This window comes from Augochlora pura, chromosome 8 (assembly GCF_028453695.1).
Source record: "Augochlora pura isolate Apur16 chromosome 8, APUR_v2.2.1, whole genome shotgun sequence".
In the NCBI taxonomy this organism is placed as follows: domain Eukaryota; kingdom Metazoa; phylum Arthropoda; class Insecta; order Hymenoptera; family Halictidae; genus Augochlora; species Augochlora pura.
Window position 1 is genome coordinate 9,258,574 of NC_135779.1, and position 23,211 is coordinate 9,281,784.

Consider the following 23,211-nt stretch of genomic DNA (forward strand, 5'->3'; position numbering starts at 1 on the left):
CCCCCCCCCCCCCCCCCCCGTCCCCCAACTTGGACTGCGCCGCCCATTCTCAAGGCAAACTCGAGTACGTCGCTGCTGATGAATATGGCGGAATAGTGACAGCCCCCCGAGGAGCAGCTGCTGCCTCGTTCTGTCCCACCAAACCCTCCGCCGGGCCTGGGTGTTCCTCGGCTACCACGACATCGTCGGCCGCCTCCCCGCCGTCAGCCCTAACGCCTCCGCCTTCCTCATCCTCTCCCAGTTCCAAAAACTGATGGAGGGTACCCGCATTCACCCGAGCCTGATAGTCCCGGTCGGGTCCACGAGATCAGTACACTACGGGATTATATAGTAGGCTCTCACGTACTGCTCCGGCCACGCTGGTATCCGTAGACACCATAATCGCCCCCGAGTCCCAAAAGGAAGTGCGCATTGCTTCAACTTTCTTCCCCATCTGCCGGTCGTCACCCCAGACCGTGTCTATGTTACCGTTCGTGCTATGCATCTCCCTGTTGTCATTTCCTTTTTGTAATGTTAATAGCAAATGAAGATATTTTAGGTAAAAATCTTAGGTAGTGAACTCTGTATATATGGATAGATATTTTAAATTTACTGTAGATTGTAATTCATAATTACTTATTCTTTTCTATTTTAGTACAAGATCCTTTCATTTCCATTAATTGTTTCAGCAAGAACATCAATAGCATAATGTTTACCAATTTTCAAAAATGTTGTACATATGTAAATAAAATAAAAATTTGTTTTTACAATAATAATAGCTCGTAACAAAAATACTGAAGTAATATGTTTGAAATGTATGTGTTTCTCATTATTCTATCTGTGAAAATAATCTACTTCTCATATAATTATTAACGGATAGTAATGTATAGAGTCGTGCGACAGACAAATAGCAAGGAACAAACGAAAAACACAATTTTATTTAATTTATATAAAAAACTATGCAAAACTGTGTAATCTAATTAATTTATTAGTGTATTTCTGTATTCTTCATACTAAGTAATTATTTACAGATTCTTATTATATATATATATATATAATTATTCATTTTGTAAAATATAAGTAATGATAAATTTGTAATACACTTATAAGTTTGTAAATAATGCCTTTTTGGTAACAATATTAATATAATAATCGTTAAATAAATGGAAAATGTATATTGCTATTCATCTAGACAATGATAATAGTGTATTTTTAAAAATTAAGAATTAAAAATTTAAAAGGAATTCTTGTGTTTACATGTTCTGAATTTTATAGAAATGGGTAAAGAAGTGGGAACAATGTAATCCATAATGCATATATTTATTTTGTTGTAAAAAATATGTGTGGGAATGTATAACAATGGAAGAGATTAATTTACTCTACATATTACTTATTTCATATTTTGCTTGAAAAATCATTTAAAATTGTTTATAATTTGTAACTTCATACATAAATGTTATCAAAATTTCAATTTACATGTTATGATTAAAATTATACGAAGTTTGAACAATCAATTCCATAAATCATTTTATTACTTTCACAAAGATGTAAATCGAACGTTTTAAAAATTATCGCCAATCTTTTTTTGCGAAAGCGTTAACTGTAATACTGTTATATTCATAACTAAGTTTCTATCCCCGTTTCCATAATTCCCTTTGTGATACTTGTTAGAATACAATACAACGATAGTTTTAATATAAGAAAAAAGAAAGCCTTAGTCTTATCGTGTTATCTTGAGCAAACAAAGTTTCAATATTAGAAATGCAAAAATAAACAATACGTATGCTAATATGTAACTTTGAATTTGCTATAATACTTCAACCTTCACCTAATAGACTACAAATTTGAGTTGCTCCATCATGCATTTATTGATAAATAAGAGCAGTAATAGAAAGTGGTGTTATAATATTAAATAAAAGTAAGAATATTAAACAGAACAAAATTCAGATCTTCATTAAATTCAGATCACGCCGGTGTGATCCATTCTCTGAGAATTACTTTACCATGTAATTTTAGTTTACGTTCCCCTAATAATGTTTTATCAAAACCAACACAAACAACGGAAGCATGCTGTCGGATTGCAAGTACTCAGACTATGTACACTATCAATAGATATCAAAATATATCGACATTTCCGTTATTTCTCATGAAATGCAATTGTAGCCATTTGATACAAGAAGGGCTTACTTTAGTTAATGTATTGCAATTTAGTACATTTTAAATACTAGTACGTTTGTTTATGTTGACTTCTAACACGTTCCCAACGCGATATCAAAAGTTGAATTTAATCTTTCTTGCTGCGTAATATTTAACGTAAATATCTTTCTAGCATTGCTCTGCACAAACTTCTTGCATGTAATTGACATTATTCAAATTGACATAAAGCAGAGAGAACGAAAGAATAAGTATATTCAAATGTATATGTGGAGCAATATTCCAAATTGAGAGATTAGGGTGTGTCATCATTCCCCTCTGCTTCCCTCCTTCTGTGAGCTCAAGAGATACTACTTGTTAAATCCAGAATGCATATTATTGTGTTGTCGGTGGGGGTGAGGGTGGTTCATCGTTTGAGTTCTGAAAACATTTACAAAATGTCACATGTAGATACAACAAGATAACTAACAAGTTCATGTGTAACACTACTTACATGTCCATTAACTTGGTCTTTAGTGTTATCATTCCTCAACCGACGATACGAATTTGGTCGTAGTGCATACATCACTACTACGAACGCAATGATTAAAAAGATCGTCAAAAAATTCGAAGACTGTGCATTTCGAGGTGTCCGAACTAAAAAATTAGTTGTCAATGAAACATTAATAATCGATAAATTATTGACACAAAATATGCTACATACATTGCGACAAGTTAAGGCACTCGTTGTCTGTACAGTAGTCCTGATTCTGACGCAACTAGAATAGTAACATTATTTTCGTAAAATTAATTATTGGTACAAATTATATACATAAATCAAAGTACACAATATTATAAAATATAGTCATTATTATTAAAAGCGAAGTCAAACAAAAAAATTATATTCCTATGAATTTGTTTCTCAAAATAAGTTACGAAATATTTAATGAATTGAAATTTAAACAAAAATTGCCGAGTGAGGTAAATAGTGATACAATGAAGAAACACTTGTAGGCAGTATATAACCATCCTTCATTTTCAGAATAGCAAGGTACTACGTCATTAGTAAACATGATATGTTTCACAATACTTTTTGTTAATTGTATGTGAGGGAATAAATTCGATATGCAAGGTGTCCTGGTAATTTCGTAATGAAAGTTATTTTATTGCGAGAAGACGGGTAAGTGACACAATATATGTATATGTATATAGATTTCTCATGGGAAAACTAGGTCGTCGCTACTTACGATGAAAGACAGTTGCTGCATAAACAAATCTTGGTACCATATGCTTTCGCAGAGATCCTCGTCCATTGTTACAGATTTCCGCCTGAAAAAAAAAGTGGGAAGACTGGCAAACAACAAGGATACAGAATAACTGTGGTAAAGGAGATAAAAAATTGTGATCTAGCACAATCTTTGCTGCACGTACTTTACTCATATCTATAGTATGACCATTTTAAAAATACTTCCGTTACCGCTATCTCAAAGGAAGAGAAATTTGTGTGCAATCGTGTTCTAGCGTCCATACAGTAGTAGTACGATAATTGTAGCACGATACATTTACCTACAGTATGCAAAATAAAAACTTCGTATTTTCAGATTGGCCATAATATCTGATATATAATATTAATATAACTTCTTAATATGACTATATAACTTTTACGCGAGATTTTCTACTGTCTCCTACTAATACAGAATATTACGTAAAGATATTTAACGTAAATTTTTATCTTGATCATATATGCATAAGTACGGCAAGTTAGAACCAGTTTACGTGTACAATATGTAAAGAATTTTCGTGGTCATTGTTTTTAACATTCGCAAAAATATTTGATGTATTTTTTTTTAACAAATAGAGTACTTCTATTTTACAGTTATATCATAATTCCTGGAACAATATATTATTATATTAACGTGATTAATGCATTAATTATTGGATTAAATATAGTCATACATGTACAAAAATCGAACGAAATATGGTTTATGTGGTCTTAAAAATGTTGTATGATATACATATATGCATGGTATTCTAATTTAAACAGAGTAAAAATGGACAAAATTTTAAAAATAATTATATTTTTTTACAAATTATTTATAACATGAAAAGAAAAATGATCAATAGATTTATTCATATAATTACTAAAAGTTAAGATCGGACACCAATTAACGGGCTTTGACAACTTCGTGACATTACCTTACAAGTCGTTAAACAGATGATTGTCGAAACAGAAGGAACTTTTAGCAGAAGGGATTTCGTTTAACTTATCACATAATAAAATTGAACGATTACAATATGTGACATAGTTACCTTTTTAACGCGATGAAGTTTAATACTGCAAGTTAATATAGATCTGCACCGTATTTACATTTGACACGAGCCAGCCATTGCGCTTATTGTCCTGCATTTGGAAGATGATGTTTGTGTACACGTACACAGAAAATTCTTAAGAATACTAAGTTGTATGCACACGTATATATGTATGTATTCGAACAGCTTACTGAAACCTCTTCACGAGTTCTGATTGGCTCAAGAATAACCAATCGTGAAACAATTAGTGTATGTAGTACATATATATATATATATATATATATGTATATATATAACAGTTGCTTAATGCATCCCAGATGACGCTTCAAAATTTATTTTATATTTCATTTTATTTGATTTCATGATTATTAAATTTTCACTCAGCAAACCAGTTATAACATTGACTTATTTCAAGAGTATGTTAACTGATATTAAGGATTACAATTTACATATATATTAAAAATGTTTCTAACTATAGGTTTTAATAATATTACACTGTATCTACGAACATTACAAAAGAAAATATAAATAACAAATCTGGAGTATATTGCTATGAGGAACTTCATCAATACAAATGTTCTGATCACAATATTTAATTGGTCAATGCAATGTAACTTTCTCAAATGTTACTCCAATTCCAAGTTTTGGATCTGAAATACAATAGTAATGTAATTTTACAATGTGTAAATAATTTCATTTTTACAGTATTGCAATTGTACGAATAAAGAGAATATGTACCTCTTGAACCTTCTGCATCTCTTGTGTTAATAAATTATCTAATATTTCTTGGAATCTCTGTCTCAATTTAACATTTTCTATGTTAGCAATCTCTAGTTCTTGCTGCTGTCTTCGTTGTCGCAATTCAGCTAATTCCGCGTGCAGTGTTGCAAGACGTGTTTGTAAAGAATCTGAAATATTTAAATAAAAAAGTATTTGTTGTTATACAATTTTACTAGGTTAGTTAATAAAATATAGTTTGTCAATTTCGAACAATACCCTTTGATGTTGAAGCACTGACTGATGGTTCTGTGAAGTTGTCTGGAAGAATATACTCTGGTTGGAATGGTTCCAATTTTGTTACTATTGTTGGTGTTGCATCGACTGGTTTCTCTCCTTCTGCTTCAGTATTATCATTTTGAAACATTTCTTTACTAAACTCTGTAACGAGATTGCTGTTTGTATTTGTATTATTGTTAGATCTTTCTGAATATGTGGCTTGTAACGAATTAGAATCAGACACTCTGCTGTCAGCAGAAAGACGACTGTTTTCATCTAATTCCATGACATTTATGTTTGCTTCTTCATCATCATCCTCACTGTCACTCACGGGTTCACCAAATATATCATGTTCAGCTGTAGAAGAAAAAAGAAAAATGTTTGCACGTAAAGTATTACTCTACTTCTTTGTTACTTCTGTATGTGTATTTGTATCACTCACCAACATCAAGACTTTGAGAAGTGTTGCCATTAATACTTTCTCTTTTAGTTTTCACTGTACCAGACGATGATACTTTACTGGGTTTTGATTGATCTTCATCTTCACATATTACCTCCCATTTAACATTAACAGCATCATTATCTACTCTTAATAAACGTTTAACTTCCTTTTCAATTTCTGGAGCTTCCACATATTTCTTTTTCAAAGTTTTTCTAAACCTTCTACGTCTTACATTCTTAGTAGGAGGTGTTACTCCATGTGGCCATAAAAATTTCTTGTCTACTTTATTTGGATCCTTTTTCTTTTGCCTTACTGGAGATTCCTCATCCGTTGTGGTATGATCATCTTCCTCTTTACAAATTACTAACTGTAAACCATAAATATCAGTAATCATTTTAAGCTTTTTAGCATTCCAATTATTTGAAATGAATCTATTAAATAATACATTTTTATACCTGACATATATCGGCAGTCTTATAAAAACTTTTATTATCAATTGTTTTTAAAGATTCGACGATGGTAGGTAAGTCGACAACCTAAAATTTTATATAAATATTATTATATATTACTGTAAACTTATTCTATAAATTTTACCTTTGTATGAAGTAGCCAGTGATCGAACCTAACCTCTCCATAACGCATATCAGGCTCTAATTTTATGCTCAATCTATCTTTTAAAGGTAATCCACTTCGTAAAGTTTCGCGCAATACTCGTGATGGTTCCTTGAAATGAAAATGATGTTTAAAAATATATTTCGTAGTTCACAAATTTAAGCGTGTAACATAACCTCAAATAATTTCAGAGAAAACTATTTTATATACTTAAATAAAGTAGAATTACCGATGGTAAACGTAAAACAAACTGGCTTTCCAATTCAACTGGAGGTTCACTGCGATTTTTATAATCTGTATTTGGATGACGACTCATATTTTATCTTCGTAAACGTTGTGCTTCGATTCCAATTTTAAATAATGTACATACATTTGAATTCCAGTTTTATTTAATCAATTTAATACAAATATAGTCACTGAGTTATATATTCTTATAATGCTTAAGTAAATAGTTAACAAAAATTGAATTGGAATTATTGAACGAAATGAAAAATAATAGCTACGTTCCGTCTGACAAGTTAGTAAACATATTTATAAATCAGCATCTCCGAACTGAGCGCAATGCGATCGGATAAATTACAAACATGGCGCTGTAAAACTATCAGCCGATAATGCGATTACATATCGGAAATAAGTAATTAAGTGTGAAGAAATCGATAACCGTAGTGGCGAAGAGTTTATTAAATTTATTTTCAGTGTTTAATTGAATTATTTTAAAGTGAAGTAAAAGGAATAGAAGAAGTGGAAATATGTCCGTCTGTAGTGACGTCAGTTATGACGTAATAACTAACCAATTCACTGCTGCATTTTAATCTGAAATATAGATAGCGTTTCACTTAGAACTCTCTTAGTCCGGCTTTGAACGTTACGACGTATTGTTTAAACATATGATTTACAACTCTCGATAAAATACTGTATGTAGAAATTATTTCTACGATATTCAGTTATTTAATATTTCACTCGAGTGTTACGTGATATACAAAAAGTACACATGGGTATCAACATTAATAAGTTTCGGTAAACAAAGATGTAACTGTAATATTCGATTTTAATCATTGAAACGTATTGAACCTCATTCAACGTTTGCAAAGTGACACTGTCGAATGAGTATACAAGTTCTTAGACGCTTTTTTTCTTGTTACTTAGGGATAACGTTTGAGTAATACGTGTACACACATTGCGCACTAGTGTCAATAATTTCGATCCATCGAATCATTATTCACGCGCAAATTTCTAAAATTTTTTGTCGAAAATGGTGCTGGAAAGAACGCGTGAAATAAATTAAAACTATATTCTTTCAAGTAGAACACCGTATTCTCAGTTCGGTTCAATATTTCATTGATCGATTGAATAATGAATTTGATTGGGTCGTATTAATGTGTATAATTGTCTCATTGCCGCAGCGGAACGGTCACGTTATATTAGAGATCAGTTCTCAATAACGGTTGGCTGATGTATTCATTCTCGTTTGCTTTTTCATCAATGTTAAAGGATGCGTTTGCGGTATAAAGATTATGGGTCATACGTTTTCATTTTGAATAATTTAGCAGATCCATATGTTTATAGTTAAGCTATAACAGCGGTTGATCAATGGAACCATCATCAGACTTCGCGCTCGCGCTGTTGTTCTGACGTCCGTGTACACTGAGTTTTCTTGCTTCGAATGTTTGCAATTATATCTGTGACAAACAACTTGACCCGCAAAGTACGTTGGACCCGTAAATTCATTTAGCCTGGAATGGTGAATTTAAAAATATAAGTTTCTTCATCGTTCCTGTTCTAATATTTGTTTGTCGTGTGTTAATTAATCGTCGCAATATAAGAAGTATTGACTGGTCGAACGGTCGTTCGAAATCAGGTAAGTCACGAATGCTTTATGTAATATTATTTTTTGTTCATTAATTTGATAACAATATTATTTGTATTACAATCAACTGATTGATTCTTGCAATCGCGATAATAAAGCGATAACGTTGATTTGGATTTTTATGTTCGATTTTCTAGTATTGTTCATTTATGCCGTTTTTAGAAGCGCAATTATTTCGTAAAGGAACGCAACGCAAATACTCGTTATGTTGCGGTATTGATAATTAACTGACTATACTCTATATTTCATGATGGCATGCATCGCGTGTTATGTCGCTTGTTGGTTTATATGTTATTAGTTTAATTCCGACAATTACTCGTCAGGTAACGAATGTGTTTTATGTCTACTTGTATTTGCTTTATTGTACAAAAATACATATCTCTAATTTAACACTGCTTCTATTTGCATAAATAAATATATGAAAATATCATGAATTATTTGTGTTGTTATATTTCAGTATTTTAACGTATAAATGTTTATTAGATCCATAATGAGTTCCCAACCAATTGTGGTACCTGGTGGCGACCATAGGTCTCAATCAGAAACTCATTCCGTTTCTGTTGGAAGTGCTTCTGATTCATTTAAAACCATGACACCACCAAATGTTAGCCGATCACTTAGTAATCGTAAGTATAACTTAGATTATATAACACTTATGTATTGTTTTTCTGTTGTGAAAAAGGAAACAGACATCTTACAAAGGCTTAGAGATAAACTTCCATTTGATGGCGGTAACAATTTTCACTTTATTATCTGTATAAACAGTTACATACCATATATTCCAAACAAAAGTAAAAAATATGTTTATGTAATGTAATATTTTGCTAAAATTAAGTTGATCGTATTTAAATAACTCAAAATTTTTCATACACATTGGTAGTCTATTGTAAGTTAAGAGTATTTCTTAAGTGTATACTTCTATTTTCAAAGTTTTAGCAGTAACAAGTTGATTGATAGTATAAACGATTATCGTTTAAAGGTATTAGTGACAGTGGATGTGGTACATTACCAAGTAAGCTAGGTAGGCTTATTAATGTGGATTGTGTGTATACAGTAGTAAGCCTCAGTTTTAGAATCATGAAAATCAATAAGTAGATACATGTGTATATACATACGTATAACACTATTTTTAGATTACACATATTTGTGTTTCCTCATTTTAAAAAACTCGCTATCTCATTACTCTGTGTTATTAAATACTTTTGAAGCAACAGTGATGATACATAAATCAGAGACATATTATTCGAACATAATCTCCATTAAAATCACTTATTATGCAGTAACATTAACACTATTAATACATTAAATACAATAATATATCACACTATTATAAACATTATTATCATTTCATCGTATGTATTGAATTAACATAATACATTCATGCTGTTAGCACATTATTCGCATTCCTAACATATTATATAACAAGTATACTTAGTTATAAGTTTGTTAAAAAATACTATGTATGTATAAATTAGAGAATGCTGTGTATTCTTCAATGGCTACAAATATACTCTTGTGCATGAAGTATTGTGTAATGCTTAGATGTAGTTTACCTGAAGCATGTATAGTTTGTTCTAGTATTTAATAATGCTTTGGTTAATTTAAACATTATATAACATATAGTTTTTTTCATTTGTGCAATATTACAGTAATTAATAGTTCGATAGTATATTATGTAATTCTTCTTCTATTGCATGCAATCATTTTTGCAAGATTGCACATTTTTACATGCTGTCATATGTATACACATTTTTATTGCTAACATTTCTTTGTTTTTGCGACTAAGCTAAATTTAATTTAAAATTAAAGCTGTTGTTATACGTAACTATGTGTTATTGCGAATTCTATCTTCGGGAATTAATGTTGTTCACAGTTCTCATTTAGTGTTGTTAAAATGGACTTTATACTTCCGAATGCGATACAGTGTAATTTAATTTTAGTATCTTCATTACATTAGTTACTTGTTAAATAGTTTATAGTTCAAGAGTTTGAGAGGTCTTTTATTTAAAAAGACATAGATTTACATGTTTGAGAAGATATTTTTAAAAATTGAAAAAATATATTGGTAAATAGAAATTATGACTGAACACAAACTCAATATATAGAACCAGTGGATCAACAACTTCGACGAAGCAGTGCTCAAGTACAGTCTACAACATTACCTAAACTTCCATCAACAGAGTCCCTATCGACAAGTGTAAATTTAACAACTGCTGCTCCTCCACTATCTCCAGGTATAAATACAAAGTTACATTAATATCATAATGGGCAATAATACAAAAATTTGCCAGGTGCTTTTTACCTTTTTTGTGAATAAATTCTCTTCCTTACTTGTTCAAGTAGTTAATTAGCTGTAAGAAACTGCATTCTTTTATTTCTTGTTCGGCTTCATTACATTTACCTGTGTATTATGCATATATTGTAATCCATAAATTTTATAATGTAATCTTTGTACATTGTATACCTTCCTTTGTTTGATAAACTATTAAATATGTATATTAAATAGACGATTATAAATATCAACTCTAAATATAACAATAATTTGTTATAATTATTATATATAAAGTTTATGATTTATAAACATTGTAGCAAATATAGAACTATAGGATGAAAATATGCTAACTGCATAATGAATTATGTTAATAAAATTATGCCAAGCATAATACTTCCATTTATAAAGTACAAAATTTGCATTGTACTTTATAACAAAAATGCTGCATCTTGATTTTAAAAATTCTATGAGTCTCTTAACTATATGCTTCTTTCATAGAGCAATAAGTTTTATTTTCAAAAAAGTATCGAGATAGAACTTGCCAAAGCTTGTAATGTGAATGTTTTGTGCTAAACGATATTTCAGGCTTCTAGTCTTAAGTATGTATATGTAAATATTGATGCAATCATAAATAGCAGAGTTTTTAATGATATTGCTATATCAAATCTGTTGCAGTCTTATAACATAAGTTTTTCATACAATGATTCATGTTATCATTTGTCAGTTTTTATTAAATATTATCATTTACATAAGTTAATCATCTTACGGATCATATATAGAACTAAAACTGAAAAGAGAAAAAGTGGAAAGAGTTTCTTCACTAGCTTAATAATCTATTCAATTAAGTGTATAGCAAAATAATCATAATAAAACAAAGAATATTATTCAAAGCTTTTTATCAGTAACTATCTTGTGTATTATTACTGATAACTTTTGCAAATGTAATTGTTTGTAAATTATTCTAACAGTAATATGTAATCAATATTAAATTCAATAATTTCAGGAATTTATCTGTTATAGGATTGTCTGCGATGGGAGAAGGTAATCAAAAAACGGATAATACATCTGATAAGGTAATTAATGTCATTAGATATTGATATCTATTTTGTAAACTGATAAAATAATTACATCCTACATCTCTACATTATTTTGTAGTCTCTAGACTCTTGTAAATTAACTCGGAAAGAATCATATAAGGCTCAAAGGAAAAATTATAGAATGGAGAAAAAACGTGTTGCTAATGAACTTCTCAGTTCATTTAAAGATCCAACTGTTATTGTGATGAGCGATTGGCTAAAAGTGCGTGGAACACTGAAGAGTTGGACAAAGCTGTGGTGTATTTTGAAGCCAGGTTTACTCTTACTGTACAAAAGCCCTAAAACAAAAGTTCATATCTATGTTACTTCTAATATAATATTTGTTCTTTACTCAAAGTTATAATCATGTAATTGTTATAGAGCAATCATTGGGTAGGTACAGTTTTACTGAACACATGTCAAGTGATAGAACGACCAAGTAAAAAGGATGGCTTTTGCTTTAAATTATTTCATCCTTTGGAGCAATCAATTTGGGCTCCAAGGGGTCCAGAGAAAGAGACCATAGGTAGGTATTTAATTTTCTAGAAGTATTATTAAGAACAACTTTTTACATAATTTTATATTATCTCTTAAGGTGCTGTTGTACAACCCTTGCCTACTTCCTACTTAATCTTTAGAGCTCCTTCACAGGCAGCTGGTAAATGTTGGTTGGACGCGCTTGAATTATCTTTACGTTGTTCTTCACTTATTATCCGTTCAACAAGTGCATTGCCCCGTGCTCTGCCACATGACACTACAACAACTCATGAAACTCAATGGAGTGAAGCTGATTATGAGAAACATTTTGATGAACATGGTAAGTGATAGAAAAGGATATTTTTAGCAAAATTAGTTCTACATTTAGCAAGTAACATTTATGAGTCAAGCTAATAATGTTTGCTTCCAAACCTTTATATACATTTAATCTCACTAGCTAGAAGAGTATATAACTGCATTTAGAGAATTACTTAGTTAAGTTTCATTCTTGGTGATTACAAATATTAATGGCATCATTATTATAACTCCTTTCCTGGCATCTATCACCTTGAACACTTATTTCCTATGCCCAAAGTATGTTTATCTAATTATGCTCCTCGATCGCCTGCAACCCCTCAAAGACGTTTGTTATCATGCCCACAGTCACTCTTACCTAATGCCACTGATACTCCTAGAAGTGCTTGTCCTTCACCGACTCCAATGTTTCAACAATTGTACCACGCAATTGCATATTGGGACAAACGGTTCTGTGACAGATCTCCAACACCTGCTACAGATACAGATACAATAGAAATTTCAAATTCTGTGGGGACGTTAGGTGATGGAGATATGTATCCTAACAGATCACGCACTGAAATTAAAGCCCTAAACCGTGTGCTATCTACCAATAGACGCATGACTCTTCCCTCTATACATGTCCTTCAGTATGACACCCCACAAGTAGTAACGCTAGATCCTGTGCACTCCTCACACACAGACCTGGACGACATTAGCCAACCTGAAAATGGAGTCGCAGCCGATGCAGAGATCAGTGCATCAGACAGTGAATCTGAAGGATCAGCTAAAGAAGATCAACCTGAAACAATCAACGAAACTCCATATGTTGCAAATGAGAATGAAATTCTTGGATCGGTACAATGAATCACATAATTTTTTGTTGTATTTACACTAAGAATTATAAAAATTTAATTAAAATTCAAACTATAGGCTGGAGAAGTTGTCACAGAATTACAAGAAGAACAAAAATCTTTAATATGGTTCCTGATGAAACAAGTTCGACCAGGCATGGATTTGTCTAAAGTAGTTTTGCCAACTTTTATTCTAGAACCTCGTTCATTTTTAGAGAAACTGGCTGATTCCTATTATCACGCAGACTTGTTGTCTCAGTAAGTTAAATAAATGTTTATTAACGTATGATCATAAATTTGTATAAATTATTCATAATCGTTACAGAGCTGTATTAGAAGATGATGCATTTACACGTATGAAAGGTGTTGTCAAGTGGTATTTATCTGGATTCTACAAGAAACCTCAGGGCTTGAAAAAACCATATAATCCATTATTGGGAGAAACCTTTCGCTGTTATTGGCAGCATCCTAATGGTTCAAGGACTTTCTACATAGCCGAACAAGTAGACTTTCTATTACTGAAAAAAGAATTTTAAAAATGACTGGAGCTAAACTTGTAATAATTTATCCTTACAGTTATCTCATCATCCGCCTATATCGGGATTTTACGTAACAAATCGTCAAGACGGGTTTACTATTAGCACTACAATTATTGCTAAATCTAAGTTTTATGGTGAGTATACGCAAACGCACGAGCAATATATTTTTTTTAAATAAATAGTCCGGTCGATCATATATTTCTCTTTTCCAGGCAATTCAACATCAGCTGTTTTAGATGGAGTTGCAATATTAACAATGTTACCTAGAGGAGAGGATTACACAATGACTATACCATATGCTCATTGTAAAGGTATCTTCATGGGTACATTATCTATGGAATTAGGTGGTAAGGTTCAAATAAATTGCGAGAAAACGGGTTATCATACTGAAATAGAATTTAAGCTCAAGGTAATTAACATAATATAAAATTAAAATTGAAAATGCTCATATTTATATGCAAATCATTATTTTTGTTACAGCCATTCCTTGGTGGAGCAGAACAAATGAATCAAGTAGCAGGAGCGATACGTTTAGGAAAAGAAACTCTTGCTACTATATCAGGATACTGGGATGGTCAAATAGTAATTACTGATAAGAGGGCAGGAGTATGTAATACACAAATATTTGTTATGCTAATAATAATAGTAGATTCATACAGTGTACAAATTAATACCACGTTGATTGATTTTATAGCAAGAAAGTGTGTTCTTTAATCCAACGCCAGAAGTGCGCAAAAAGAGATTGAAGAAATATACAGTACCAATAGATCATCAAGGTGCATGGGAAAGTGAAAAATTATGGTATGAAGTTACTCAAGCAATTAATCGAGATGATCAAGTTGCTGCTACCGATGCAAAAACTCAGTTAGAAGAGGCGCAAAGAGAACGTGCCAAGGAACGAAAACTTAAGAGTCAAGAATGGATTCCTAAACATTTCGTTCAGGTATTATAATCTCTCTCCGTATAGAGATGATTTGAAAGTAGTAGTAAACGTTTTTTTGCCCTTTCATTTAATAAGATTATTAAATTGTATTGTTATACGGATAAAATAATTAAATTTTTTCTCTTGCAAAGTGATATTCTGTTAACAGGACATCATAACGGGTAATTGGGTGTATCGACATGCAGATGTTAGACCCTGGGATCCCAGAAATGATGTTGTGCAATACGAACAAGATTACATTGTACGCACTAAAACTAGACATAAAACACCAATCATGCGTACTGGCAGTATCGTTTCAACTGATCCTCAAACACAGGTACAGAAATGCTAAAGTTAAACGGTAAAATGCATGTTCATATTGCACGTTCAAAGTAATAATATTATAATCATTTGACCTACAATCATCTCCATGCTGAAAACGAATTTATTATGTATGTCAGGTAATTCATCGTTTATAGTATGTAATACATTTTATAATGACCTTAGTACATCTTTTTATAAAGTTTGAAGATGTATACATATATGGCTATGCACTTTGTTATTTTTAACTCTATGATAAATATAAGATATACACGATAAGGTATAGTTAAATGTTTTGTTTATGTTTCAGGTCCCACTTCTTCAAGCAGAATCTCGCTCCTCGCTCTCTGTATTGAAGTCTTCGAAAAGACAATTGTCAAATAATTTGCCATTAACAGAAACAGCTCATGATTCTGGAAGTTCATCTGTAGAGGGTCATTCAGATTCTAGTCAATCAATAGGCAAAAGGAAACGTTCTACTGCAAGGTAAGACACGTCACATTATCGGATACACCAATGTAATAACAATTTGTGACATTGGGGGGGGGGGGGGGAGGCTGCGTGTTAGCATTTTCAATGATCGAGTATTAATTTTTCAGAATAATAGATGTTATGAAAGACGTAGAACGTCATATGTTAAAATATGGTGAAGATCTTAATCGCATACAGCGTATCGTAGAGCAAATTGCTGTTAAGCAACGAGAACAAGGTGAACAACATTATACAATGAATATGTTAAAGAACTTTAAAGATACAGTTTTTATTATTGTAATAGTTTTCTGTGTACAATACTTGGTAAAAATGTGGACCGCAGAACTCAGCGGAGGTTGAAAAATGCGATAAAATATCGCAATGTACATTTTATATGTTATTTATTTCCTCTCGATTCGAGTTATCAGCTTTTATCCAAGGAAGCCTTAATGGCAAGGATACCTAAAATGTCGAATATCTAATTTACACGTGCTTTTGTTTTTGGTGAAGGAATGAGGCACGCGGTGTTTGGTAGAATATCATTAAAACATAAAATAAGAATCCAGAGGTTCCAAGCAATATTCTGTAAACGCAGTGCAATTTCATTTTATTTAGTTTTTACAAGCTTTATTTCACACTACTCTGTAGGACAACACCTTCCACGCATTGGAAACTGTAGAGTTCTCTTTCTAGTGATTACTATAACACAACTTAGTTCTTGAATAGTCATCTCAGAGACGACAACTGTTAAGGGTGTATGGGATTAAATTCATTATTTTGTTGAGCTTATCATGTACATAATATTTCATATTATATTGCACGGAAAGTAATTATATATTTATTGAGAGAACCTAAGATGTTGTAGTCTTTAACGCAGTCGCTCAATAATAAACTATAATATTATTAAGGTTCTTGTAAAGATGATAAGATATATTATTGTAATAAATTTTATTGTATTATCTTGAACTACTAAGATTACGGAAAATGGGAGTGTTAATTGCAGTTCCAAGTTAAATATAATATAAATTTTACAATGGTTACCGAAAATGGCAGCTTAAAGATATTAGTGCATCGGTCATTAGTATTGTTGTTTGTTAGAGTATATATTGTATACATATATACACACACACATATATATATATACACAATATACAGTAAATGTCAAATGTTAACATTCTCGATGCAATATGAATGAAAAATGTCGTCCAAAATTTTGGAATAGTGCTTAAGCCGTAATTTTGATTTTGTATCTTTATATTGCCGAATTTATTGCAACGTATCGAATAAGATTCGCGTAACTTCGTTTCCATATTTAGATACACCTGCATGAACTATACCACTTTATACTCTAGCAACTTAAAATGAATTTTAATTATATATGCTTATAAATTATTGCAACTCTGAGTGCAAGAATATCGACCCTCTAAGTAAAATACTTTCCAGGTAAAAAAATGAAGACATCTAGTAATTTTAATATTAAAGTATATGATAAATATCTAAGTGATTTTGATTTTCAGTGTTGTTTCATATGAAATTAAAAAACTTAACGAAATCCTATTTAAATCTTTCAGTAGCATTGATTTTGGAAATACAACGTACAATAAAATTTAGTGCTTTTATAATCTAATATTTTAGTAACAAAAGAATCCTCCTCAACAGTAATTTCTTTTAAAGATTGAACAGTGCATATTTCGAGAAAACAAACAAGAAAATTTCATACTGTATCGTGATATAGTAACTGTATAAAATTTAAATACTGTTTCCTTTTATACAGTTTTTCAATTTAATTTGTACCTCTTTCTGCATATGACATATGATTATAATCATAGTCGCAATAATAATGAATAATTGCCATTAACTTTGTCTATAGATTTCTGCTTCATATTTAAAATATAAATGCCTTAAAATGTAATAAAACATTCCTTAATTTTTAGAAATTTTTAACAATGCTGAGACCAATCTTTTGTTACTAGATGGTAATATGTATGCTTTGTACTTTTTAGAACTAGCTGCAAACTATTCTACGAATATGTTAAATAGTTTCGGTGATAATTAATAAATTCTACAAACGAAATTTTTTAATTCATTTAAGTCAGTTCAAATTTACTCATTTAATATTTATGACTAAAAATGGCCTCCATGGTAAATATTATCATATTTTGCACAAAGATTTATAACAATTTTTCATTTGAAATGTCCTGACTTATGTCCATGTATTAACTATTTATAATTATTTATAAGAATTTAAAAGGAGAATCAGATTAGAATAATCTAAAGAAATAGAAATAATATAACGGGAGCTCTTATCACATTTTGCATGTGGTATTGTTTACTATGATAGATTATTTTTTGTAATATTTATGGAACCAATATATTTTTGGTAGTGTACCTGATATTTTTATATTATACTTTAATTAAGTTCTATATCCATACATTTTTTGAACAATCATAAGATTTTATTCACTGTTTATTATTATCAATTTCTTTCGTACTTTTCTCAAGTCTCATTCGTTAATTAATATTTAGGACTTGTTAAAATATATAAAATTAGAAATAAATGAATACAAAATGGTTAAAAAGACATTACAAATTTTAAATATGAATATTTTATGTAATTGAAAGGATTTTTTAAATTACCTACAACTATACATTTAGATTGTAGTTCTATTGATATTTTTAAATGTTTTAATTATTTCGATTAATTATTTACACCATGACCAGGTATATATTGTAAGTAATATATAATATATAATATTATGATGAATAAATAAAATACAAATATAATCTCGTATTACTTTCTTAAAACATTCATTTATTTTTTACTATAATGTATTCTACAAAAATTAGTAGTAAAAAAATGGGCTGATCTTGTTTCATTTATAATACTTCATATCAAGTTATGAACGTAAACGGAAAACCTTCTTCAAAAAACAGCCTACAACATCATGATACCAAAGATAATAAAGATGTTAAAAGTGACAGCACCAAATCATCATGTAAGATAAATAATTCTATTTTTAATAAGGTTATACTATTTACATTCTCATTAAGATATGAAACAAATATCTTTAAATTTACAATGTTACTGAATAATTTATTAGCAATAGGTCATATACAAGTAACACCGCAGATGATTCGTGCAGCCATAAAAAGGTTGCAACATCGTCAATTTTTCGTCAATATGAACCTAATCGCAGACTATTTACGTCGTAATTATCCTGTTGATAGAAATAAAAAAACATTTAGAGAAGAATTGATTAAAAAATTGGACTGTGCGGTTCGCGTTGGATTAATAGTGATGCATGCACAGGATGCTTACTGTATACCTAATATAAGGGAGGACGCAAATAATACAAAAACAGCTCTCTTGGAATTTTGGGAGATGTATGAAAATGTGAGTAAAGAGTTTATAAATTTTTGTTTTTTTTTTAATAATTTATAACAATTGCTATTTCTTTTTCTAGTATAAAAAATTATCTGTTCTACGGTATGGAAATCAAAATAGAAAGGGATCCACTACCAAAAGGAAATCGAGAAACAAGATAAAAGACTTGAAGAAATAAGCAATTTTCCATAAAACAAACGACAATGTACTTAATGAAAATATAATCTTTTGTATTTGTTTACTGATAAATATTGTACATCACATACAATTAGTGGGATATACATATAAATGTATTAGTACATATATTTTTCAATGATATGATATACGAAATTTTTTATAATACATATTATAATACATAATAAAATATAATGTGTATTATATTATAATCAAAAGATACATTTTTAAATTTAAAACACTATTAATAAGTTCATAGACTTATGAAAAGTCTTAATCATTGCGTAAATTGTAATGCAGAAAAGAGATTGTTTGCATCATAAAACGATGGTTCATGTAAACTTTCGTCTGCAGATAAATAGTCTGTGTCACTATCAACTTTACTTTGATCAGCTTTTGTTCGTTTAGTTCTATTTTTTCGTTTAATTTGAATGTTATCTTGAGTTTGAAATAATACTGGAACTAGAGATTTTATTTTTGACAACAGTATGTGAAATAGTCTTAACAGACTAGGAGAGTTTTTGAAGACAGTATTTATGTATCCATCGATATCATAACGTGTCTTAAAATTATTTGATAAATTGTATAATAAAGTCCCATTATACAAATTAGCTATCTTGGTATGTGGATAGGGGTAATCTAAAAGTGCATTCAAGTTTATAGCTTCCAATAAACAACTCTGAAACTGTGCAAATGCATGAACGATTGTCTTATTATATTTCTTATCGTTTAAATGCAATTTTTTGTACATTTCAAAATGAGAAATAAAAAATGGTGCTGCTAGTAAACAATCATCTGAATTAATATCCTGACATGCTTCAAAAATTGTAACATTCATTGAATAATGAGGACTGTCATTATTTTCTTTTCTTCTTTTCCGTATATTTTCAATTGATGAACCATATTTATTGTTAAAATAATTTACATTTCTAAATCTTCCGATTTTCGAGTCTATTATATTGAATAATAGAGAAACAAGTAAAGAATATACATAATATTTGTACAATTTACATTCTTGTTCATGTTCAATCCAATATTTCATACAAGCAATGTATAACATCCATTCTGGTATAAATTCATTTATACATTGATCACCTTTTACTCCCAAAGTCACATCTAAAATCTCTTTTCGAAGTAGTAATGGAAGTTGTCTAAGTCTAGACAGATTTGGTATTGCACAAGAAAATAATGTGTCTAATCCTTCTAACTCATGACACGCAAGATTTTTATTAGAACATCTAATCATGTACTGCATAACATTTTTGTTTTTACTTAGTCCTGATGTCAGAAGTGTATATATCATTCTAATAATCTCTAAACTTATTATATTACTCGAAGGATAATTGTAATTTTCTATTTGTTGTGGACAAATATATAAACGTCGGAGTAACAAGTCAATAAAATATGAAGGATATCTGGCCATTAAAAATTCGTTCCTAAACCAGTTAGGTAAATGTAAAATAGAATCTGATGTATTAAATGTATCTAAAATCTCAAGTTCATCTCCCTGCTCTTCTTCTTCACTTGCTTCATCTTCCTCTCCATCACAGGTTTCTTCTATGTATTGCAAATTATTGATATCTTCATCAAATTTAAAACTTATGTTTACAGAATGTGTGGTGACTTGAGCAGCATATTCTTGTGAAAATCCTAATGGTACAAGTACATATGCAGATGCATTTGTATAAACATTTACATTGGTCTCTATTATATTTAATATTCTTTGTCTTGTAGGTTTACGTAATCTGCATAGAATATTGATCACTGCTTTGTCCAATGTATGTTTACTCAACCAAGTGAGAGTTGCTTCTATAATGAAAAATCTGTGGATATGTCTTTTTTTTCCTACTCCTCGCAAATGTTTAAAAAAGTTTTTAAATATTTTACTCTTTACATAGTCATTTCCTAATAGTATAGCTGCTAGAGGTAGCATAGTCTGATTCAAACCTTTAAAAGAGTTCAGTAGGTATTCAACCCTGTACATTTTACAGCATTTCATGTAACCTTGTCCGGTTGAACTTCTTATTGTACCAGGATGTAAAGTGTTGAATGGTATATACATTGTTCCATAAATATAAAAATCAGAGTCATAACTGAGTACAGGACAATCTAATATCTTTGCTACAGAAGCTATCGAATTATCAGCTTCAAGTAAACATTGAGCATGTCGAATGTTTTTCTCTGTTAAAACATCTTTAAAAACTTGTTTATTGAACAGAGGAAAATATTTCATACGTTGCTGAGTCATTGGAGAAAAATTAGCTGCTGTATAAACATTTTCCTTCCGTCTTTGTATTGCTGTTTTCAATTTTTTGTTTTCATAGCCACCATCTAGGAGGACTAATGGTACTACATTGCATTTTAGGAGTTCATCAAAGAAATCTGATACACATTTGGCATAATTGTCATAATCACCGCCGAACGCACAATTAGTCTTGCATAACCGATACAGGAAACATGCAACACTATTACCATCGATTACCAAGTATGTGTCATGTAGTTCGTAATATTTTAAAAAATGATCTGATCGATTGTTTATGTAACTTGTTAAACTTTTTATACCCATTTTGAGACAATATTATTGTTTTCATTTATGGTTAATAGCACAATTTGAATTTATATTTCCTTGTACACATACATTCCTTATACGTTCTGTCTATCTTTCGTATTAACTTTCTGTTACAATTGTTTATAAAATAGAAAGTAAATACACTGCTTTTACTTCTTTTCGTACATTGGTCTCTGACCTCTAAACATGTGCAAGGAAATTACATATCTATATGTAAATACTGTTTCTCGTCCGTGTAGGCACTTACACGTAGACCCTATTGCTTTCATTCTGTCTCTTTCGATCATCTCCCATTTTCTTTCTGAACTAACTGCGTGAAGCTGGATGCGCGTTAAAATAGTGGGGATAAAAAGGCGCAATATAGTGAGGTAGAAATTGCTCAATATGGTGAGGCATCACTGTCTATTTTATGTACAATGTATGTATTGATTCTCTATGACTACTCAACATCATGAGTGACTACTACATATTTCATAAAAATTGTCAAATAAATAAAAATTCTAAATTGTAAATAGATCTGAAGATGATGTGTATGTATATATGAAATTTGCAGATGTGATATAATAATTCAATAATCGTTATTCTATGTATTTAATTATTAATAAATTGAGTAATTATGAGAATGTTCTGCAACAAACAGTATCGAAGCTTCCATTATCGGAATGCTTTGCTATTTCATTATCTACGCTTTAGATGTGCAAGTGTAAATGGCAAGTCTTTATAGAATCTTTAACGAACAGATTTATATATTCATAAACATTAGATTTAATATAAAAATGAAATAGTTTGGTAAAAGAAAAAGTATAATGAAGATACAATATGATTAATTAGGCAATATCGTCTGTAAGAATTAATTAAGCTGAAAAGAAGGATGAAGAGTAAGAGACAAAGGCAGAATAATTTTTATAATAACATGAAGGTTTTACATTTTAAAGTATTTTAAATAATTAATTACAGAACCTTTCCTTATTTAACCTGTTCCCATACTAATGGCGTCGAAACGGAAGCGTGTAGTGTTAAGTATAATAACAAAACACGAAATTATTCGAAAATTGGAGAGTGGTGAAAGTGCAGCGAAATTAGCGAAAATATATGGTATCGGGAAAGCTACTATTACCGGTATTAAAAATCAGAAAGATGCCATTGAAAATTACTTGATGCAAGCAGATACCTTGGACATTGCTGTCAATAGAAAGAGTATGATGGTGCCAAAGTATAAAAATGTAGATGATGCTGTGTTTCAATGGTTCCTAGAAAATAGAGATAAAGGAGTACCTATATCTGGGCCTATTCTGTGCGAGAAGGCATTGGAGTTTAATGAGAAATTGAAAGGAAATCCAAATTTTAAGGCAAGCAGTGGTTGGTTAGAAAAATTTAAATCACGCCATGGTATTCGAGAGCTAAATATGTCTGGTGAAAAGTTATCCACCGATAATGTTACTGAAGAAAATTTAACAGTGGATCTTCACAAATTTTTAATCGAAAAAGGGTATGCGTTACAGAATATGGATAATGAAG

General features: G+C 30.5%; 5 protein-coding genes across 17 annotated transcripts; 2 read left to right on the forward strand and 3 right to left on the reverse strand.

Moving 5' to 3' along the window:
* Positions 1 to 1,280: 1,280 nt before the first annotated feature.
* Positions 1,281 to 4,561, reverse strand: LOC144474349 (small integral membrane protein 14). Of its 3 annotated transcripts, none has more exons than XM_078189102.1 (5): positions 4,423 to 4,561; positions 3,360 to 3,441; positions 2,837 to 2,891; positions 2,627 to 2,769; positions 1,281 to 2,553 (listed from the first exon to the last, which is right to left on the reverse strand). In XM_078189102.1, exons 2-5 carry the CDS (start codon positions 3,423 to 3,425, stop codon positions 2,509 to 2,511), a joined length of 309 nt encoding a protein of 102 aa, XP_078045228.1. In that variant the 5' UTR covers positions 3,426 to 3,441; positions 4,423 to 4,561; the 3' UTR covers positions 1,281 to 2,508. The 3 variants fall into 3 exon arrangements, with proteins under 3 accessions (XP_078045228.1, XP_078045231.1, XP_078045230.1); XM_078189105.1 differs by having other exon boundaries at positions 3,360 to 3,462; positions 4,423 to 4,532; XM_078189104.1 differs by having other exon boundaries at positions 4,309 to 4,426.
* Positions 4,562 to 4,751: 190 nt separating this feature from the next.
* Positions 4,752 to 7,013, reverse strand: Taf7 (TATA-box binding protein associated factor 7). Its single transcript, XM_078189097.1, has 7 exons — positions 6,702 to 7,013; positions 6,455 to 6,583; positions 6,316 to 6,396; positions 5,861 to 6,227; positions 5,419 to 5,775; positions 5,161 to 5,330; positions 4,752 to 5,072 (listed from the first exon to the last, which is right to left on the reverse strand). Exons 1-7 carry the CDS (start codon positions 6,786 to 6,788, stop codon positions 5,049 to 5,051), a joined length of 1,215 nt encoding a protein of 404 aa, XP_078045223.1. The 5' UTR covers positions 6,789 to 7,013; the 3' UTR covers positions 4,752 to 5,048.
* Positions 7,014 to 7,315: 302 nt separating this feature from the next.
* Positions 7,316 to 16,531, forward strand: Orp8 (Oxysterol-binding protein-related protein 8). Of its 11 annotated transcripts, none has more exons than XM_078189087.1 (19): positions 7,340 to 8,330; positions 8,477 to 8,662; positions 8,823 to 8,965; positions 9,319 to 9,360; positions 10,445 to 10,573; positions 11,632 to 11,684; positions 11,767 to 11,997; positions 12,069 to 12,213; positions 12,283 to 12,504; positions 12,760 to 13,316; positions 13,392 to 13,570; positions 13,638 to 13,815; positions 13,889 to 13,985; positions 14,064 to 14,260; positions 14,332 to 14,457; positions 14,546 to 14,794; positions 14,943 to 15,110; positions 15,405 to 15,580; positions 15,694 to 16,531. In XM_078189087.1, exons 3-19 carry the CDS (start codon positions 8,830 to 8,832, stop codon positions 15,923 to 15,925), a joined length of 3,117 nt encoding a protein of 1,038 aa, XP_078045213.1. In that variant the 5' UTR covers positions 7,340 to 8,330; positions 8,477 to 8,662; positions 8,823 to 8,829; the 3' UTR covers positions 15,926 to 16,531. The 11 variants fall into 11 exon arrangements, with proteins under 11 accessions (XP_078045210.1, XP_078045219.1, XP_078045211.1 ...); XM_078189088.1 differs by having other exon boundaries at positions 8,502 to 8,662; XM_078189089.1 differs by lacking the exon at positions 8,477 to 8,662 and having other exon boundaries at positions 7,342 to 7,489; positions 8,039 to 8,330.
* Positions 16,532 to 18,102: 1,571 nt separating this feature from the next.
* On the forward strand, positions 18,103 to 19,428 carry LOC144474348 (uncharacterized). Its single transcript, XM_078189101.1, has 2 exons — positions 18,103 to 18,959; positions 19,030 to 19,428. Exons 1-2 carry the CDS (start codon positions 18,465 to 18,467, stop codon positions 19,126 to 19,128), a joined length of 594 nt encoding a protein of 197 aa, XP_078045227.1. The 5' UTR covers positions 18,103 to 18,464; the 3' UTR covers positions 19,129 to 19,428.
* On the reverse strand, positions 19,308 to 21,979 carry Ast (single-strand DNA endonuclease protein asteroid). The gene has a single exon (XM_078189096.1). The coding sequence runs from the start codon at positions 21,688 to 21,690 to the stop codon at positions 19,402 to 19,404; it is 2,289 nt and encodes a 762-aa protein (XP_078045222.1). The 5' UTR covers positions 21,691 to 21,979; the 3' UTR covers positions 19,308 to 19,401.
* Positions 21,980 to 23,211: the final 1,232 nt, after the last annotated feature.

Bases quoted from the DNA above. Each gene is read 5' to 3' on its own strand.
- Orp8 (XM_078189084.1), top strand. From the start codon at position 7,464: ATGGGTATCAACATTAATAAGTTTCG. The intron at 11,998-12,068 runs GTTCATATCTAT...TAATTGTTATAG, and splicing joins ACAAAAGCCCTAAAACAAAA to AGCAATCATTGGGTAGGTAC. The intron at 13,317-13,391 runs GTACAATGAATC...TTCAAACTATAG, and splicing joins AGAATGAAATTCTTGGATCG to GCTGGAGAAGTTGTCACAGA.
- LOC144474348 (XM_078189101.1), top strand. From the start codon at position 18,465: ATGAACGTAAACGGAAAACCTTCTTCAAAAAACAGCCTACAACATCAT. The intron at 18,960-19,029 runs GTGAGTAAAGAG...TTCTTTTTCTAG, and splicing joins TTTGGGAGATGTATGAAAAT to TATAAAAAATTATCTGTTCT.
- LOC144474349 (XM_078189102.1), bottom strand. From the start codon at position 3,425: ATGGACGAGGATCTCTGCGAAAGCATATGGTACCAAGATTTGTTTATG. The intron at 2,892-3,359 runs GTAAGTAGCGAC...TTACTATTCTAG, and splicing joins TGCAGCAACTGTCTTTCATC to TTGCGTCAGAATCAGGACTA. The intron at 2,554-2,626 runs GTAAGTAGTGTT...AAATGTTTTCAG, and splicing joins AAGACCAAGTTAATGGACAT to AACTCAAACGATGAACCACC.
- Taf7 (XM_078189097.1), bottom strand. From the start codon at position 6,788: ATGAGTCGTCATCCAAATACAGATTATAAAAATCGCAGTGAACCTCCA. The intron at 6,584-6,701 runs GTAATTCTACTT...TTTCATTTCAAG, and splicing joins TTGTTTTACGTTTACCATCG to GAACCATCACGAGTATTGCG. The intron at 5,776-5,860 runs GTGAGTGATACA...TTTCTTCTACAG, and splicing joins TTCTCAAAGTCTTGATGTTG to CTGAACATGATATATTTGGT.
- Ast (XM_078189096.1), bottom strand. From the start codon at position 21,690: ATGGGTATAAAAAGTTTAACAAGTTACATAAACAATCGATCAGATCAT.